Genomic DNA, 20,164 nt, shown 5'->3' with positions numbered 1-20,164 from the left:
GGCTCCCTGTGTTGGCTGCCGGCCACCTCAGTGACCTGTGCTGCTCTCTAATAAACCATGTCTATCAATCACCTCCTCCCTTACTTATATCAGCTGTGCATTAATCACATGAACTGCCAAACATTACTTTTAATTTTGCAGATGTAAAAATGAACCAAAAATAATAAAAAACGCCCCTCTAGTTTGCTAGAGTTTTCATTTCTTTGCTTAACAGAATAATACTGTTCAGAGTTTGAAAAGCCAAGTTCTTTGTGGATGACTGAACTCATGTTCTGAATAGACCAGGGCCCCCGGAGCCCCTGTTAGTGCCTCCAAGTGCATGGAGCTGCCTGTCAGCCCGTCTGGGAGCATGCTGGTCCACAGAAAGCAGAACACCAAACAGCCCCCTGGGATACATCCTCTACTCGGCCTCCCTGGGGTCTCTCTGCACTCATAGGCACAGAAAAACTGTGAAACAAGCATTCAAAGAGAGGAAGGAAGGAGGGAAAAAGAAGAGAAGGAGGGATTTAAGGAAGAAGGGGGGAGGGTATGCGAGGAAAGACAATTAAGAGAGTGTCAGGTTAGCATCCGAGCTGAAGTAAAGGTGTGAGAGTTGACACAGACAAGTGTGAGATGAGCTTCAAAAACTCTCACAGTGTAAATGCTCCAATCATGACTCATCAGACTCTAGAAAAGGGTGCCAGTCTTCATCCTAGCCTCCTTTTCAGGTGCAAATTAAAGCCTCACACTGATTGAATTATCGCCTCATGCGTTGACGTAGACGATACCGCTGTAGCCTGCCTTTTTTAAGGACCACACCAACAGTTTCAGGGAGACACTACATGAGTCACACGCAGGAGGGAGGACACTCACACCCTGCGTCCAGTGTCAGTACTCAGGAATGTTTGAACGCATCATCAGGCAGAGCTCACACTCCACAGGTCATACATTTCTTACCGTCCTCTGTGGTAATTATTCCTGTTTTAGTGGAACCTTTTTTTTTTTTTTTTTTTGGTAACTTGTGTATTTGTGTATGTCTTTGACGCAAAGCCATGTGAGGTATGTGTTGTCAAATCATCTGATCCCGTCTTTGAGTCCCTTCAGGCTCCACATGGACTCATCACATGACAGCTCGGCCTGATACCCTGAGAAGGGTCTTTGTACGTGCAAACACACAACTCTAACTCTCTTTCATGGCCTGCAGCAGACCTTCAAATGACTTCTTTTTTTTTTTTTTTTAGGATTCAAGGCTGCTCATGAGCTGTATTATAGTGACCCCAAGTGGTTGAATTTAGCAGTGCACCAGCTTAGACGTGAAACATCTGTTCTGCTGTTTAATCACAGCACCTGCATATTAATAAAGCAGCTCTGATGGAACGGGGCCCACTGACCCACATTTCCTCTGCCACATGAGCCCTGTGCCGAGGCTTTAAGAGGAGACGGGCACCAACAAAGGCTCCACTGTTACTACAGTGATGTCACTGAGATGACCTCTCCCCTCTGGCTCCCATTAAAAGACTCTGTCATTTGAATTCAGAGAGGCAGATGGTTAATGACTGTGACTGGTTTCATTTAGATAAAAAAAAAAACAGCATTCTGTGAGTGGGTGTCATAGTAATTAATGCTATTGATAGGATGTTATTTTGGGCTTGAAGGTGTTTAAATAACGGAAAAATACATCTGTACCACGTGATAAAACTTCTTCAATACGAACACTTTTTCATGGATGAGGTTTTTTTTTACTTGACTTTCACCTACAAAAAAAACTTTTGGATTTTACTCTTTGATGGGAGTACTAGTGCCTGGGTCTTCTCTGCCTCTGGAGAGAACTGTAAAACTTTCACAAAAAAATAGACCCTATTTTTTATTGGATTATTGAAAATGTAGTAACCGTATTGTTATGGAGCCTGACAACACGGTCTCAACCTCTACGGACTGGTTTGTTGTCTCTGACATTCTCCATCTGTTTTTATTTGTGAATGTATGCTTGGTCTGGGTGGACTGTGGAACTGAACTGCCCTAGGGGATAAATCAGGTTTTCCAATTCTAAGTCTACTGCATCCATTTTGACCTTCCTTTGTTTATTTGTTACGTGTAGCTAACTCCCCTCCAGCTTTATTGGAGTGAAATAAACAAGTGCATACGTCTTGCCATTTTACTGATAAAGCTCAACAAAGATGAAAGCTGCTCAATTTTTTTGCTTTATTTTTCATGCAAGTCTCTATTCAATCTTTCCAAAGGTGCATTATACTCTTACTCTAATTCTTACCTTTGGAAACCTTTGGGACTCACAGCTGGTGGTGTTGAGGTTGAGGACTAAGTCATACTGTTTAAATGTTTGACTCAGAATAACACTTTTCTGTATGGATCTGAATAGTCTTCAAAAGAGAAATGTTAGGAACCTTAAGAGCAATTCAACTGAATTTTGTTTCAATATTTGAATCAAGATTTTGTTCACACCAGAAAGTAACATACGCAGGTCTGAAATGACAGTTTGATGACGCACAGTGAGTCATGTTGATGATGGGGGGGCTTGATCCCACGTCGAGACATCCATTGATCATTTTGACAGTCACATCATTTGTCATCTTTTTAAGCATCCAGGATTCAAAAATCAAAATACTTTTAAACCTAAAGGCTACTGTAAGTGTTGGTGTGTGTTCTCTGCATGAGAAAATCCTACATACAAATGCATAACCAAAACTTAAATTGAATATAGCTGGGACTATAAAAGATGTCTGGGTGATTATTTGTAGGGCCCTACCGATGTTGGATTTTGGGGCCAATACGGATATTGATATTAGGGAGAGAAAAAAAATCAGATACCGATATATTGACCGATATCTTTCTGAGATCCATTTTTTCGATCTGTAGAGAAGATATAGATTCATTGTGTTGATCCCGCAAATGCATCAAACACTTATTGAAAAGATATATGAAGAAAAGATGTTCACTCCAATCGAGACGATATCATTTGTTTGACCACGTGTGTGTATTAACTCACTTTTAAGTAAACAGCATTTTAAATCTATGCATCTCTTTTAAAATTCAGGATGGATTATTTTTAAAAAGCTTGAAAGTATCTTTCCTCTATACAACAATCTCAATGCAGCATTAATTGGGGAGAGCACTGGCCCCAAGAGCCTAGACAGGAAGTGAGGGGAGTACCAAGAGGTCAGAAGAGAACTGGCTGTGATCAGTGTGTGGGTGTATCTCCAGAAGGCAGAGAGAGGGGAGGGGAGGACCAGAAAAGGAGAAAATGCTTGGAAGGAAGAGAGGGAGGGAGGTTTAAGTGAGACAACAGAGGAAAGAGAGAGAGAGAGAGAGAGAAAGAGAGGGGCTGCTAGGGTGGAGGGCGAGTAGGTGGTGGAAGTGTTTTAGTGCATTGTGTGAAATGTGATCATGTCCTGGAGCTGCTGCTCAGACAGCTGGGAAGTTCCCCTGCCGTTCACTTTGAGCTGGGATCGTTTGGAGGAGACACAAGGCCGTACACTTCCCTAGTTAACCCTTCATCTCCCGAGGCTGTGAAGGAGCTCCAAATAAATAAAAACACTGACACGCATTTGGAACTTAAGTCACATTTATTGATTTTAGCCAGTATGACTACCTTTACACAGAGAAACCCCCCCTCTCTACTGGAAAACAAACAAAACACTTTGTTAGGATTAGTTCAGCAGTAATACATCAGACTCAAACTTCTTCTTCTTTTTTTTTTCTCTCCATAATTTGTAACATCCTGACAAAAGTTAACATGTTTGTTTTTCAATTCTGTGTAAAGGTCCCATGACTGAGGAACATGCATATGACATTTAGCCGTAATCAATATGCCACTAATCATAATGCACATTATTGATAATACAGTACTGCATTACAATTCAAATAAATACCAACATACAGGTGAAGTCGTTATTTCATATAAAGATATCAAACTCTCATTATGGATCAATACTGGAACACAATATGACAATATAAAGTTTGCACAGCTAAATTGTATTATCACAATGCTATAGCTTCCAGCAAACAGAAAACCTTGTTTTGTTTTTTTCACGTAAAACAGCATCTGAATTGCACTTTTGTCTTTTAGCTTCTCATCCGTATTTGTAACTTTAACGCCTCAACAAACAAGCATTGGCTTTAATGGCACTATTCAAGCTTGTTGATGCTTCTTTCTGTTTTCTGTTTACTGAAAACACAATGCTTAAAGATGAAGTAAAAAAAAAAAAAAAAAAGAATATAAAAAACAACAAACAGAACTCAAATTGGACAAAAGAAAGATAAAATGCGCTCTCTGCACATTTTTCAACAATACTATTGATATCACATTACCTTCACCAAACAAAGTTAGAGATACGTCGATGTTTCCAATTGTACACTGATGCACCCCAACACGTTACAGATGTTTGGAGCATTTTGTTCAATAACAGGAGGCCAAAGGGATTTTCTTTTGGTTCCCAAAGTTTGATAAAAAAAAACAACCTTTTTATAATACCCCTGAATTTATTGAATGGATCACTGACCTGCAGAATTCAAAACAATTTCAGTTTTATTGAGCTAATTTTCAAACTATCATCTCACTCATGCAGACAGGGGGCATTTCCCTTTGCATTTATTGCTGCTCACAGTCATTTTGAACCCAAAGTCCTCACCTACCTATATATATATATATATATATATATATATATATATATGTATATATATATATATAAAGAAAACATAAAATGCTAGTCTAAGATTCTCCCTTGAAACAATGAAAGGCACTACTGGTCGGAAACAAAGAATTAATCAAACCAAAAACAAAACCCCGGCGCGAGCTCGGGCAGCCACAGTCAGTGGCGGCTTGTCTTATTTCCCAGTCTTGATTCTTTTCAACCTAAATGGTGTACCAAGATATGGCACGATAAACAAAGAGAGAATGAAACAATTCCAATTTGGAATTTAATTGTCGCACTTGCAGAGAATTCTGTAAGCCAGTGATCCCGTTCAGTGGAACGCCCTCGGTAAGAAGTTAGGGAAAAAAAAAAAAGCATATCATATCACTCAAAGTTTTCCCATAACACCACTTACCTATTTGAGTCAGAGCGTCGTCAAGTTTCATTGTGTTATTTTGAACTATTCCTAGGAATAATAAATACATGAAAAAACCCCAGAATTTGATCACCCTGGATTTTTTTTTTTGAATAGAACATGGCAGTAGAACAAACATAAAAGAAAACCAACAGCATAACATATTATGTAACAAAACAATCGAAGAATGATTATTTGATGGATAAAATGTGGAGATCATTATAGTAGGTCTGTGGTTTGTGGAGCAGTTACTAGAGTAGATATTGTTACTTAAGATGAATCAGGAGGACGTATTATCCTATTATCTAAACTGAGTTACTCACAAACCAAAGTACTACCACGCTTTCCAATGTTAAAAATAGTCTATTATAATCCTATATAATGAAAGTGCACAGATACAAAACACAAATTAACAAAAAATAAAAACGAAGATGAAACCAGACCAAACAGCTTATTGATTTGCATTGAGAAATAACTCTTTGTCCCCTGGCTTCTCATTGGAGGGTTATATTAGCCAATCACAAATCCAGTTCATTGGACCAGTGAGAAACCTGCTTCCAAAAGCAGCAGCACGAAGAAACGAGGGTCATCCTGATAAGAATAGAGTTTAAACTGAAAGTTGGATTGACATAAGATCAGTGTTTTCATTGAGCCTTTATCTTAAAGTCCAAATGACATATATTAGTGTTTAATCTTTTATTCGGCGAGCTCAATCAGCATTGAGAATGGACCTTGTGTTGGTACTTCGTCTTCCGCGCAGAACTACTGTAATTACTGCAAAATGGAGAAACAGACACATGATCAGCGTTAGCATTATTTGTCAACTTAGAGTGACTGTTGTTTAATCAGCGGCTGAGTCCACACAGACGAAGCAGAAGGCGGCCGAAGGTTAGTCAAAGCAACAGAAGCCATGTTAGGAGAACCTGAAACAGCCAGTGTTATTTTTAGGTCTTATCAACGAGGCGGATGTTGCTGCCGCTGTTAGGAGGCCAGTGACTCACTTGAACCAAGGACGGAGTTAAAGCCGAGTGTCGCCACCGCCACCACCCAGGTCAAAGGAGATCGGCGTTTCTCATATACTGTATATGCCATGCGAGTGAATGAAAAATGGGTCATGTTTTTTTGACATGCAGGCTTACGATAAAATGAGAAACTGGATGACTCGAGTGGAGTTCAACTTAAAAGGTGTGGTGGGAGGAGCCTGCAAGCAGAGGTAGGAGGAGTATTTTAGGTGGCATGCTGTTATGACGCCACGCAAGTCAGACATTGATTTCAACGTAGATGGAGCAAAAGTGGGAATTCGTCTATCTAGAGTCACGATCACATCCTGGGTGTCTACCTACTGCTCAGTGAGTCCACAGAGCCTGTACAAGAGAAAAGGTAAGGAGCTCGACTAATTTGAATCAATGTCCTCCGGTCGATCAGGCAGCCAGGTTTCACTTTTTTTTTATAGTTCATTTTGCCTCCAACACAAACCGGAGTTTCAACCCACAGGGAACCCCCGGCCTCGTTTTCTCTACAGAGTCAGCTCTTAGCCTGACGTCTGTTTTTTTTTTTTTTCTCTCTTCACCAGTGTGTCTGGGTCTCTTATCTCTCATGAGCTGGTTTACAACATGAGTAGTTCTCCCACCTCTACTCCCTAAACCCCCTTTTTTCTCAGTCAGCGCTAACTGATAGAAACAGAACATGTCACACTAGTAAGTTAGGTGAATCTCAAACTTAAGAGTGAGTGACCTCTAAGGAGGTTGCTTTTCTTTTCTTTTTTTTTGCTCTACTTTGTACAATAGCGTTGTGTCCATGCTGTGTGCTGAGGCTTATGGATGCACACTCAAGCAGGGTTGACTGCTGACATTGTTCCTTTTTTTCTTTTTTCGAGGAATCGTTAAGCTCCCTCTCTTTTACATTTGAGAGGAAGGAATACTGTAGTAGCATCCTGCAAGATTATAACCTGAACATAATCATATCAAGAATATAGTTTCATATATCGTTTAGGAGTAGTAGAAAATGCATCACTTCATAATAAACCTTGCAGGATTTCCTCACATCAACCCTGCTTCTAGCATCATGAAGCTAGTGTGTCTATGATCCACAAGCCGTACATGGATTTATCAATACAAGCCCCACTTATCTTTTCCTATTTGCGTAATACTAGTTTGCAAAGGGTTTAAAGCTATTGTGGAAACTACAGTACATGGTTTTGTCCTCACACACCCAAAAAAAATCCAAAAAAATCAGCGACCCTCCATGTTAATAACATGACACAAATATGAGGGCCGCTCATTTCAACGCTCATAAACAAACAGAAAAATACCAAGAGCACAACATAAGTGAGGACATTACCTGACAAAAATATATATTTATGGGGGGGGAGATTTCCCCCACAATTCCTCTTTCTAGTTAAAGGGTGAGTGTTGATGCTGGGGGGAGCAAGCTGCTGACAACCTAAAAAAAGAGAGAAGGTCGTAGTGGCAACAGAGCGACAAGACACAGATTAGAGACATGAGGAAAAGGGTTTTCATCCATAATACCACAGAAAAAAAAAAAAAAGATTTCAGATCTCTCAGAAATAGAGGATGGAGGGTAGAAGGAATAAAATGAGAGACAGATCAAGTCGAGACACAAGGACAGGGCTTTACATCAACAGATTCATATATCAAGTGTTTGGGTCGACAGGCACTTTTGCCGAGTGGTCGGTTTTGTTTCTTGAGCAGAATAATAATCCACACATGTTGGTGCCGATTTGATTTGTGCTCTTCTAGGATTTGCTCCATATTTTAAAAAAATCATCTTTGATCAAAACTATATTATATCTCTGTTCACAGTAATTGTAATTGTATCCATTTTAAGAGAAGGAGGAACCTGAGGCACCTTTTGCCGAAGTGCACTTAATTTGTGTGTGGAGATCGATTTGTCGAACTTTCTCTCTCGATTAGAATATGGCTCTGAAAGAATCCATCGCAACTTAACGGGTCACATGGAATAGCCCTCCTGTGTTTCACCAGACACCAAATGACTTCTCTTAACACAATGTAGAGCCCTGTTATACATCCTCTTGTACCACACACCTGACGAAAGAAAAGAAAAAAAGAAAAACGGTTTTCAAAGCTCAAAAAGCGTTTTCAGCTGCAAAGCCATGCGATTCTACCGACCCTATAGTATTGGTGTGCTAGCATCACAGCTTATAAAATGATCCTGAAATAAATCACCTGCGGTCACAGGTGCTCCTTTTGTCTGCCCGAACTTTTCATTCAGAAAAATAGCAGCCGATCCACTTTTCAGTTTTTGTGTATGTCTTTGTAAAAATCACACTGTGCTCCCATGGCGACAAAGCCGAGGGAGATTGCATATTTTAGATCCTTTTTTTTTTTTTTTTCCTAAACGATGACCCGATTGGACAGATAGCTGCTGGACACAGGTCAGTCCTGGGGTCTTTAAAGGAGCACCGATGCCGACAGACAGGCTGGAGAGTAGAGGATGTCATATTTAGTCACACGACCGTCAGACTGACATCCTCTTTACAAGTCCCCACGCCCACAATGTGTTACTGTTACCAGGCAATACACTCAGGGGGCCAGAACACACAAGCACAAAATATGCCACCTTTTACATGTACAGCACTATGACAGCGGAAAGAATAGACACTCCATAATATCCACAAAACCCCCAATATAGCCAGGCCCTATACTCCACATGCCAAGTATGTCTACTACAGTCCGGACGTCTAGTGCACACTGTACATACACCTGCATTCCCCTAAGCGTTTACACTAGCACACACGAGCAGCTGGTTAGTCACACAGCAGTCCCTAGAGGAGCGCAGGCCAGCCAAGGAGCTAAGCGAGCAAGTGGGGCTCTTAAACACTAAGGCAGGGAGGGTTCGGCCTGAAGGCCCCCTCCCCTCTGTACACAGCAGTCCCTTGTACACTTCTCAGCAGCCTCAGTCGCAGTAGATCTTGTACTTCTCGCTGCAAAAGACCGCGGGGCCTCCAAGAATGCCGTTGGGCACGGCATTGATGTGCTCCGGGCGGCCGGAGCCAGAGCAGGTGAGACTCTGACTTACGTGGGGGTTGTTGGGGGTGCCGTTGGCGGCCTTGCTGCGGGTCTTGCGGGTGCCGCTGCCTCCCCGGCGGGTCTGCTCGTGGTCGAACTCCAGGTCCTCAAGGCGCTGAGTCAGGGCCAGTTTCTGCTGGATGGCCATCCGCAGCAAGGAGTTGAGGGTCTTCTTCTCGTCCTCTGCTGCAGCCAGTTGCCTCTGCATCTCATCCAACTGAGTGACGTACTCATCACACCTGTAAGAGAGACAAGGTTAGAGTCAGGTGTGTATTTTTATGTATACTCATGTACAGCTGGTATTTAGGAATATCAGCAGGACTATTTAAACTTTCCTGTGTTGTACCACTAGGGGGCACTGGCTGTTCCAATAAGATCAAACATCTTTTTTTCCCTCAAATGATCAAAGAATGTATTTGTTTTTGTTATGCTTGCATTAAATGTTCTGCAAATAACTCACAACATGTGCACAGCTGAGCTGCAGATTCCAGATGATCACACCAACAGTCACCAAGTCAGTAAAAAGAACTGAGACTGAAGCGCTTGAACTTTAACCTGGAGTCACAGATTTTTGTCACCACCAGGTGGAGCCAGCGAGCCACACAGCACAGCTCAGCTAACCGCAGCAGTGCTCTTGAATTATTTAATTATGACTACATCAGCCCATTTTATTTCCCTGAAATATTCTCTGCTTATCTCAAGGAGATATTTTTCAAAAAGACAGCAACAACCTCTCTGTCCTCAACCGCCACTAAACTGAGTTCTGAAGCAGTCATCTTTTTTCTTACTTCCTTAAAACATACATTCACATTTCAATATCTACATTAAAACAGATTCCCTCGATTCCTATAAAAAAAATCTAAATGTCTGTATTTTTTTCTTTTTTTTTTTCTTTTTTTCCAATTTGAATGCAAATGCATGTTTAAGGGATTAAATGGCCACTGCACTCTGCTGTCATTAACATTCATTAACAGGTAGAGAGACATGTGAGCGTGGGCGTGGCTCACAGCTACTCCCAATGATAAGAGGAATGTGTGTGACGAAGGTAAGAATAGATCACATACACAAAGGATGAGAGCATTAACCTAGGGTCACTAAGATGATCGTTCCTGCGTCACATGAGGAACAGACTGAGGAAGGTGAGAAAAATGAAGATGGGGAAGCAGAGCGGGAGCAATTGACACCTTATCTCCACTTTTCCATGGGGGGGGGGGGGCGGCGTATGTCCCTTCCTATCATCATCTCCCATCTGAGTACAAAGTACGGCACAAAATATGACAACACATACCTGCTGCTCAATATCAGTGGGTACTGCACTGCGGCATTATCACCTCTCTCTCTCTCTCTCTCTCTCTCTGTACCATTGTGTGTGTGTGTGTGTGTGTGTGTGTGTGTGTGTGTGTGTGTGTGTGTGTGTGTGTGTGTGTGTGTGTGTGTGTGTGTGTGTGTGTGTGTGTGTGTGTGTGTGTGTGTGTGTGTGTGTGACCGGACAGGTATAAAAACTAGGTCAACCATCGAGATTCTGCTGTCCATATCTGCACTCTCCATCTGCTGTCCTTGTCCTCTCCATTTTCAAGTATTCTCCTTCACCAAACCTTTTTGCTCTCATTAATCTCCTTCTCAATCACTTCCTCCTCCTGCCTCTTATCTTGTCTCTCTCTCTTGTTGCTTCCCGGCTACTCTCCCCATCTCTCTTTCTGCACCAGTCACTTTCTTTCTCTCTCTCTCTCTCTCTCTCTCTCTCTCTCTCTCTCCCCATCTTGGTCTACCAACCTACTTTCTGAGTTGCTGACAAAGCAATGTGAGAGGCATTCTCCAGAAATGACTGACACACCTCTGTGAAGGGAGGGAGGGAGGGGAGGGGGGGTTGGTTATTTTGGTAAGCAGCGCCTCATCCTCCTTCTATGCCACATCAAAACAGCTCAGACATAATTCAACTGGGAGGCAGCCTCGCCCCATAGTCCCTTTCACTGTCAGATATTTTAGTATCAACTTATAAGGGAACACACAAACCTCTGCACAAACTCTTGTTGATGGTTACAAACAACAAAGCAGAATTTCTACTCATTTTGCTGTATCCCTTCTAGGGTTGTCATAGTACCAGAATTTTAAAATCTGATATACTAGTAAAAATCTGTAAAAAAAATAACAGTTTCAATACCATGGCAATAAAAAAAGTCCCAGGCACCCAATATTAGTACTTTAATTACCAGAAATTGCAGGTATATTCCTGTACACTGTCTAAATGGCACAAACAACGCACATTGTGCAAATGCATTTGTGCGATTTAGACAGTGTTCTCTCTCTTTTCGGTGAACTGCGGTACTTTTCCAAACTACTGATCATTGGAATCACAGAGATTATATACCCTGTGTTTTAAATTACAGGGTACCAAAAAGTATCAAAGTATGAAAACTGTTGACAACATTAATTTCCATCAATCAGTTACCTTCAGTAAGAAAGATACATTAAAGTGAATATTTATTTTATTTTATCAGTAATCATATTTTCAACATCCTAAAGTGTTTTGAGACAGTTGATAACGATAGTTGCACTCACTGTTTATCTCAAGACAAGGATTCTTATTTCAGAAGCTGCACTAAGTATAGGAAAAAGTTTTCTACTTGTACTTACAAACTTTTTCTGTGTTTATTCAAAGTCCCTGAGACCAAATCAGAGAGTCCAGAGAGCACAGACGACTGCAGATGTTTTTAATATGTATGGTGCTGCACGTGGAGAGGCACCACGTGAACTTTGGCCCTGCCAGACCACCATCCAAACATAAACTATACCCTCCCCTATTGTGTATGCGGTTTGATTCCCAGTGGAACACACACGCAGACAAAAGGGATCAGTGCTGCTTCATTAAAGCCAGTATGAGATGGGGGAACGACCCAGGAGGCTGGTGCGCCTTCAGACAGTTCAGTCACTCTTGTGAGCGAGGGTGAGGGGGCGTGCATTTTTCCCGGGAAAAAACAGAGGAGTCTATTCTGGGGACTGGAGGGACACAATGGGGGCCTTTTTTGGGCCTGCTGACGAGATGTGATGGCACAATGGCTGATGGGGGTCGGCTGCTGCTGGGCCTTTAGAGGATGAACAGTCATATTTACAAAACTGATAATCTGCCTTTTGATGCAATTATTAACAGTAGCCTAAAAGATTTTTGGCTGCTTATGGAGAGCTCTGACATTGAAACATTCATGTAGACATGGTTCACATATCAACTACATCTCAAACAAAAACACAATCAGCTGTTGTCTTGTCTGGAGCTTGATTGGTCATGGTGGGAGGGATTTCATACAGGGGTGGGGTGTGGTGGTAAACACACAGCAAGAAAGAATGATGGAGAGGGAACGCAACTGAGAAGAGAACAGCAGGATGATGGAGGGCCTGTGTTTGAGGAGAAAAACGTGACTCTGGTTTATGATTTGACTGTTGATCAGTGTGAGCAGGAGCATGTTGAGGCATGTCTCAGGAATGTCAAAGGCAGGAGCCCACTGTTAACATGACACCAGAGACTGCAGCTGCAAGATACACACACACACACGCACAGACAAAGAGACAGGCATGTATCGACACTTGGAAAGTGTTCAAGGATGTGTTTTTCCCATTAAATTCCCACAGAACGAAATACACTTTTAAGAATCTGGAAGCTCTCGTCTATTAGAGGCGACGAGACCTCAGCTGGAGATCACACAAAGACCTGCAAATTCTTTTAATTCCACCATATCTTTCTTCCTCGTTGACAAAGACTGCACATTTTTATCTGAGAGTTTCCACATATCAAAAGTCCACCTTTACAGACTTTGTCAGAGTGCTACTTAGCATAAGAAAGAAAAAAAAAAACAAGTCTGTCAAATTAGGCTCCTGTAGTGGGCTTTAACTGAAAGCCTACCCCCTTCCTCTCTTTCTTTTCCAGATGACTAGAGACCCGGGTGTTTGGTGGTGAGGAAGGATGGAAGGGGGACTGGGCTACAAAAGGGGGGAGGGAGTGTGGGAAACTTTGCTCAGCCGAGTCCCCCAGCCTCTCAAAGAGTCCCCTGACCCAACTTTGTGCCGTATAGGACTGAATTTACATACCAATGCAAGAATCCCAGAAAGCAAACAGAATGTAAATCATGCATGAACACCAAAACAGGGACAGACTACTGAGCTTGGAAGTCTCAAAAACATCGTCATCAGAGGAAGAAAACACATATGTCATGTGTGGCAGGAAACTGAGGATTTAAGAAAGATACACCTCACAATGGCTCTACTTTTTTTTTTACTGAAAATATGGTCTCATGCCTTCTGCTGTAACAAAGAAAAATGACTTATGCGCCCTAGGAGGTAAAAATAATGACATTATTAGGATCATGATCTGGTTCTCTCTTAGCCCTGGTTCCCTTTGGTCCAATTTAGTATAACACCTACGTCCCCCTACCATCTGTCTCTGCACTGCGCCAAAAAAACCATGACAACACACTCTCTCATATCTGCAGACAGAGGAGTTTTCCTCCTGTTACTAATTGATTAGAGGCTGCGGGTATATGAAGTTACTTCAGCATGCCCGCTTCAGGGATAGCTATTGAATTACTGTGTGGGCAAGATGAGGGCAGCTGAGCTGCCCACACATTCCCTGCAGCCTCTGTAACCTTGGTTCTATAATCGTTGTACCGACCCTCCTCTCTTCTACCTCTCCTCACTCTGCACAGCTTGAGTTCTGCTGTGGATTGTGGGGGATTCTAAAATTGCCGAAAGGAAGACTGTCTCAGCATCTCAGGGCAGCCATCTGGACCAGAGTTGATATTTACAGTTTGCACCAAAATTGAAATAAAGAAAAGCTAACTCAAAAAGTGACTTGTTCCCACATGGAATCACTACTGTTATCTGTTAATAAGTACCTTCACAAGTGTTCTTGCAATCATTTCCTTTGTTTTCCACATGCATGCACACACACAAGTAAACACCGGGTGTGTGAGCACTTAGTCCACTATGTGTTATGGAGTAAAATGTGTAATCCAGACCAAGATGAGGTGGGATTATGCACAGAACCTTTGACCGGCTTCTCTTCGGAATCAGGAAAGATTAGCGAGCGTGTCAGCTCATCTGATACGTACGTACACACACACACACACACACACACACACACACACACACACACACACACATTAAATCACTGGTTAAAAACATGACTGAAGTGACATATTTCTGACCCCCAGATTAGATACCTTCTGTGCTCTTTAGCTGGTATCACTGCTGGTATCCTTTTCTGACCGATTCTCCAAAACAAACAACATCCTCTTTAAACATGTCATGTTACAGAAATAGCACAGAGACAAAGCCAGTCCATGTGGTAAACATGGATTACATTATGATGATAACCTTGTTTGAAGATTACCTTGCTTTTATTGTGTATGGTCTTTGTATGGTGCGTGTGCAGTATTTATAACAATAGCACAAAGTCTGCTGTGTTACTCTTCACACTAATCTTTGTTAAGGTAACAGACCAGCGGTAAGCAGTGGTTCGGTGAGCGGTCAGCTCGTTTCTTACCGTGTGGCGAACATGGCTCTGAGAGAAGAAAAGGTGGCAGCATCTTCTTTCAGGGCTTTGAGCTCATTCCTCAGTTTCATCATGGTCTCGGTCACCATGGCCTTTTCGTTCTCGTACTTGCTCTTCAGATTGGCCAGAGCAACCTCAGCTGTCTGCGGTTTGGAAGACAAGAACAAAAGGGTCAGAGCAGCTGGATGGCATTGGGGGTGTCACAACAAGTCTGTTAATAAGAAGCATATGACTTTTTTTTTTACCCCCCAAGTCACTAAGGTAGGCCTGTAGACTGAAGTTGCTACTGTGTGTGGTTTATGAGAGGCTTTCATGTTTGTGTTCTAATGTTCACTAGGGTTACCACACACAGGGTTGAAAGGGCTGAAACAGCAACTGTACACACACACACACACACACACAGAGTATCTCTGGGCTATGGGTCCTTTTGCTTTGGAGGCTGTTCTCTCATCCTAAGCACACTGATACTTAGGACAGCTGGCATCATAAGGCTGCTGTCTTCTCCAGTGTTAGTGAGGAATCTTATAGTCTGCAACACATTTGCTGGAACAGCTGACTAGACCTGAAATAGCTCACACCCTTCTCTCCTGCTTACGTCTGTCAGCAGAAACTGACAAATGTTACGGAGTGAAGCTGAATAACTCAAACATGCACTCTAAAAATTCTCGAGATAAATCTGATGAAACTCACCTGCTTGTTGGCCTTGAGGACAGTCCTCAGGGTTGCGATCTGTTCCCTCTTGGTGCTGAGCAGGGATTTCAGTTTAAGGATTTCCTCCATGCAGGCTTCTTTGTCTTTGTCGGCAACGGTGCCGTACTCCAGCGAGGCTACTCTCTGGCGGGACAGCTCTGTGGTGCGGTCCACAGCCAGCTGCAGGTGCTTGATCTGGTCTCTGATGATGGCCACCAGGTTGTAGATGTTCATGGGCTCGCGGCCGGACACGGGAGAAGGCAAAGAGGAGACGGGTGAAGGGGCACCGTCGCTCAGGTCGGTCTTACCAGGCTCAGGGAAAAGGCCCTTGGTGAGCAGAATGGGAGAGCGGCGGCCGCGGCCCTCTGGGCTGCTCCGGCCACCCTTGCCCTCTTTGTAGAAGTCGAGCATGACGCGGTTAGGTGTCTCGTTGTTGCACATGCAGACGTGGTTGTAGAGGGTGGCCAGTTCTTCACTGAAGGTGACCAGCTCGTCCTGTGCCACGCTCAGACTACCCTGAGACTCGCCTGCGACATCGCTCAACTGAGGACACAAAGAAAAAGCGTCACGGGGGCACGTTCTTTTCCTACAACATTTACAAAGGTTTTTTTTGTCCACATACAGCCGGAGCAACATCTCACCTTGCGCAGCTCCTTCTCAAGCTTGTTCTTCGCTTCTCTCTCGGCGTGACTCGTCCTCTCCAGAGTGGACAGCTTCGCTCCCAGCGTTGTGACATCAATCTCGAGACGGGTGCGCTCCTCTTCGTAGCGTGACTGACAGGCCTGGTATTCTGTCTTCAGAGTCTTCAGTTCCTCCTTCAGCTCTCCTGCCTCAGACACAGCAACCTGGACAAAAAAAAGTGCGTTTCAGCATACAAATACAAAGTACAGAGAAATGTATCTTAAGAGAACTGATTTTAACACCACTCAAAAATTGAGAATATTTCATTTACATATCGTCTTTTCAACCCTCAGCTGCATGACTTCAGTACCTTGTACTTGCACTCCAGAATCTCAGGTCCGTTGATATCCACCTCGTAGTAGTCTCCGTCTTCATGGCTATCACGCTCTTTCTCGTTGTCCAGGGCAGACTGGCGCTCCTTGCTGGCCTGCAGTTTACGGATGGCGTTGAGGTTCTCCGTGAGGCGGTTGACCTTCTCCTGGTGCTCTGACAGAGCACCGTTCGCCTGCTCTAGCTGTTTCTGGGAGTCCTGCAGGGTGGACAGCAGGTTGACCTTCTCACGCTCCATCTGAGGGGAGAGGCAGAGACGCAAAGAGCAATAAGAAGTGAGAACATCATACTGTATGTCTCTATCTACTGTCCTCCTGCCTTACGGCCCACATCTAATCTCACATTTGAATATCTTTGTAACGTGATGAAGTGAAGGAGTGCTGCAGAACAGATCAAATTAAATCAGTGGATTAACTGTCATGTAGTAACTGGACACACTATCAGGCTTGTGTTGGGCGGTATGTGAGGCTCATTGCCCAGTAGTGCAGCATCAGAGTCGGGATGACCTTGACAGTTTGCTGGATTGGACTCAGCTCAGCGCTGGCGGAGATCCAGGGTGGGTCGTCTTACACACATGCACGCAGTTGTGCTGAGTTAAGCACCGAGCTATTTCATAGGATGATCTGTAAATAACATGAAAGTCTCACAGTCACACTCTCATGCATGCATGCATTTTTTATTAGCGTGGAATATATAATGATGGCGAGTTGTAAAAAAAAGAGATGGAGCTTTGAAAGGGTCGGTCATCATTAACTTCACTTGGACGAAGGCGTGTGAGCAGCTATCCCACATGCATGCATCTCCTGCAAAATATTAAGATGATGTCATAGACAGGGACAGGGACATAGAGTTAAACCCAAAAAATAAAGGTCTAGATCAGTAGATCAATAAAATGAAATAAGATAGGGAAGAGGAGGTCAGATAAATGTTGAATTCATAGAGCTTGTTTGAATTCAGCACACTGGTGTTGTTTGACACCTGACTGGTAACTAGAGCATGAAGGCATTGAGGTAATTTGTAGATCCCTCGTAAATCCAGAAACTGTGTTTATTCTGATGAAGGTTGGGGGGGGGGGGGGGGGGGGGGGGGGGGAGAACCTTAATCCCTTAGACCTCAAAACAATCATTATCCACAGGTTCCAAGAGCTTTCTGGTAACCATGGTGCCCAATCAGGCGTGGCCCTGGACTCATGGGGTGATGATCAAGCAGATGGCAAGTCCACCGGTGCCACCACCCGCTGCCTCGCAGCCCAGCGGAGCCTGAAGGGTGTGCGCGTCTCTCTGGATTAACTTTGCAAGAACAGCATTTCGATTCCTGCAGCAGCTTTGGTCAGGGTGCAAACATATCACCTTCTCTCTTACTTGAATAGTTTTGAGGTGCGTTTAAAAAGCACCTCAAAACTATTCAAACACAGAGTCCCACTGTTTCGACTATTTTTTGCAAATTGAAATAACTAAAGTGTGTATACACGGTGCTAAAAAGCTGTTGACATGGCAATCTATAAGGGCAACCTGCTCTTCAGCACTCATGGTTACTATATACTTTCATATACAAAGTTGCTTGTCTATAGAATGTTTATCATTCACTGAAACTGGCAGAAGTCAGAGATGTTTTTTTTTTTAAACTGTAGACAAGAAACAACGACAACAACAACAAACCTGCATCAGCTGCTGTTTGAGCTTCTGGATCTCTGAGATGTTGAGTTCGCTCAGCAGGTCGTCCACCAGGCTGGGTGCAGGATTAAACAGGTCTTCCTTCTTGGGCGTGGATACACAGTTGTCATAGTTGATGGCGTTGGCCAGTTTGGTGAAGCCGTTCTCATAACCTTGCAGAGCCTCGTCGTTGTTAGGCTCGGTGGAGGCATCGTCGCTGAACTTGAGACCATCCAGAGAAATGCTAAGAGGGCTAATGGGGGGGAAAAAAAAGGTGTGTCATTTACTGTTCTTACAGAGTATCTATGCTGAAGCCTGTGAGCACCTTCACGTTCTTTTACCTGTGATACAGACTGTCTCCGATGTTCATGTAGTGGGAGAGCTCTTTCCTCAGGGAAGCTTTCAGCTCACGCTCAGTCTTGATGGTCTCCAGTGCCTCGCTCAGCTGACGCTCAGAGATCTCCTTCAGCCGGATGGCATCCTCCAGCTGGCTGTTTAGGAACTGAGTGTCCTCCTCAAGACGACGGATCTCGTGCTTCAGACCCTCAAACTCAACCTGAGCAAGGGAGGAGAGGGAACGTCTTTATTTAGGATTTACAGAGGAGTGAGTACCACTACATGCACCTTCAACATAACGGAGCTGTGTGTCTCATGTCTTCATGTTGGACAAACCAGCTGGATCAAAATGAATGACGTTACTTAATACAATGTTCATTAGAATCATAATCCTTTCACTTTCATTCTTAATTAGTTTTAAGTTAATTGGATTTGGAAATTCCCTTTTTTTAGAGGATGTCTAAATGTGAAAGGGACTTTTGTTTATTTCATACCCCTTTGAAAAATATAAAAACCCAAATCCAAGACGACAAAGGTCTCTTGGGAGAATTAACAGCTCTGGCATGAAAGCCAGCATCAAATGTACAAATTCTATTTAGCAATCCAGCTCTGTTTCATGTGCAATGGTTTTTCTTCCCCTTTCACTCATTTGACTAAACCCATTAAGCCTTTTTTTTTTATTCCTTTTTTTAAATAATCAAGTGTTAAAATCTCTGGTGTGAAGAATGAGGGCTGTCTAAGAATCTGTAACACACTTCTACAACCAGTCAGCCGCTCCAAGGATTCAGAAATCAGAATATTGCAGTTCCCTCACTTCTTTTGGCAGTCTGACGAGTACAAGAGGGAAATAGAGGGACATCTGATGCGTGGGATGGAAAGGGTCTGTAGGGTCCAAGATGTTGTAAGACAGTGTATTTCAACTACATTAAACTAAAACTACCAGCTTAGTTACTCCAAATGAAGGCAACTGCATATGGATAAGTAGAGAAGAGTAATGTATGATGTTCTGCCGTTATTCTCCTCCCTTTCACCAATCCCTTCTTACTTCTGTCTACAACTCCATCCCTCCTTTACCCGTTAAATCTATTAATGCTTGATGCTTGCGGAGCTGCAGCAAACCTCACCTGGCTCTGCTTCAGCACGGACACCTGCTTCTGCAGCGAGATGTTCTCCTCCTCCAGCTCGGTGTAGTCCTGCAGCAGACGGGCCTCGAGGAACTTGTACTCCTTGATGTCATCGCGCAGCTGATTCCTCTGGAGCTCCACCATCTGGCTGTTCTGTGGGGACAAACCAGGTGGACAGAGGGAGGGAGGAGGAAGAGCAGTCAGTGACGCTGACTTTTACAATCCCATTTGAGCGAGTGTGGGAGAGATTGCGATTGATTGGATATTGTTGCTTTGGTGTAACTGTTTGTGTCAGGTTGGCTCTTAAACACTCTAAATCCTGCTAGATAGGAGAGGGCTCCCATATGGCCAAACCCAGTGTGTGTGTGTGTGTGTGTGTGTGTGTGTGTGTGTGTGTGTGTGTGTGTGTGTGTGTGTGTGTGTGTGTGTGTGTGTGTGTGTGTGTGTGTGTGTGTGTGTGTGTGTGTGTGTGTGCTTGTCCATGTTTGACAGGGAAGGACCAGGTGGCTCTCTGGGCAGTGGGCCACAAGTGTGCTGGTCTGCCAGCTCCGATAGCACCAAAAGAGACTGGAGCCTACTTATCGTGCTAATGGTGACAGGCATTCAATGGCTGGGAAGAACTGTAATGGTCTCTTTTTGTGAAGAGGAGTGAATACACTTGGCTCATGAACTATGAACAAGGAGAACGACCGAGGAAGTCAGAAGTTGAGTGTGAAG

General features: G+C 43.4%; 1 protein-coding gene across 1 annotated transcript in view; it reads right to left on the bottom strand.

The window, feature by feature from the left end:
• Positions 1 to 3,541: 3,541 nt before the first annotated feature.
• The window catches only part of LOC109980892 (protein bicaudal D homolog 2), a 42,348-nt gene continuing 25,725 nt past the window's right edge, over positions 3,542 to 20,164 (bottom strand). Inside the window, exons 3-10 of the mRNA XM_020629439.3 lie at positions 19,448 to 19,600; positions 18,329 to 18,543; positions 17,994 to 18,240; positions 16,316 to 16,573; positions 15,966 to 16,169; positions 15,325 to 15,867; positions 14,626 to 14,777; positions 3,542 to 9,331 (exon numbers count right to left, since the gene is read on the bottom strand). Of these exons, the coding sequence (XP_020485095.1) occupies positions 8,980 to 9,331; positions 14,626 to 14,777; positions 15,325 to 15,867; positions 15,966 to 16,169; positions 16,316 to 16,573; positions 17,994 to 18,240; positions 18,329 to 18,543; positions 19,448 to 19,600 (2,124 nt within the window). The 3' untranslated portion in view covers positions 3,542 to 8,979. The remainder of the gene's footprint in view (positions 9,332 to 14,625; positions 14,778 to 15,324; positions 15,868 to 15,965; positions 16,170 to 16,315; positions 16,574 to 17,993; positions 18,241 to 18,328; positions 18,544 to 19,447; positions 19,601 to 20,164) is intronic.

Source organism: Labrus bergylta, chromosome 12, assembly GCF_963930695.1.
Source record: "Labrus bergylta chromosome 12, fLabBer1.1, whole genome shotgun sequence".
Lineage (NCBI taxonomy): Eukaryota > Metazoa > Chordata > Actinopteri > Labriformes > Labridae > Labrus > Labrus bergylta.
This window is presented reverse-complemented; position numbering and strand designations above follow the sequence as displayed.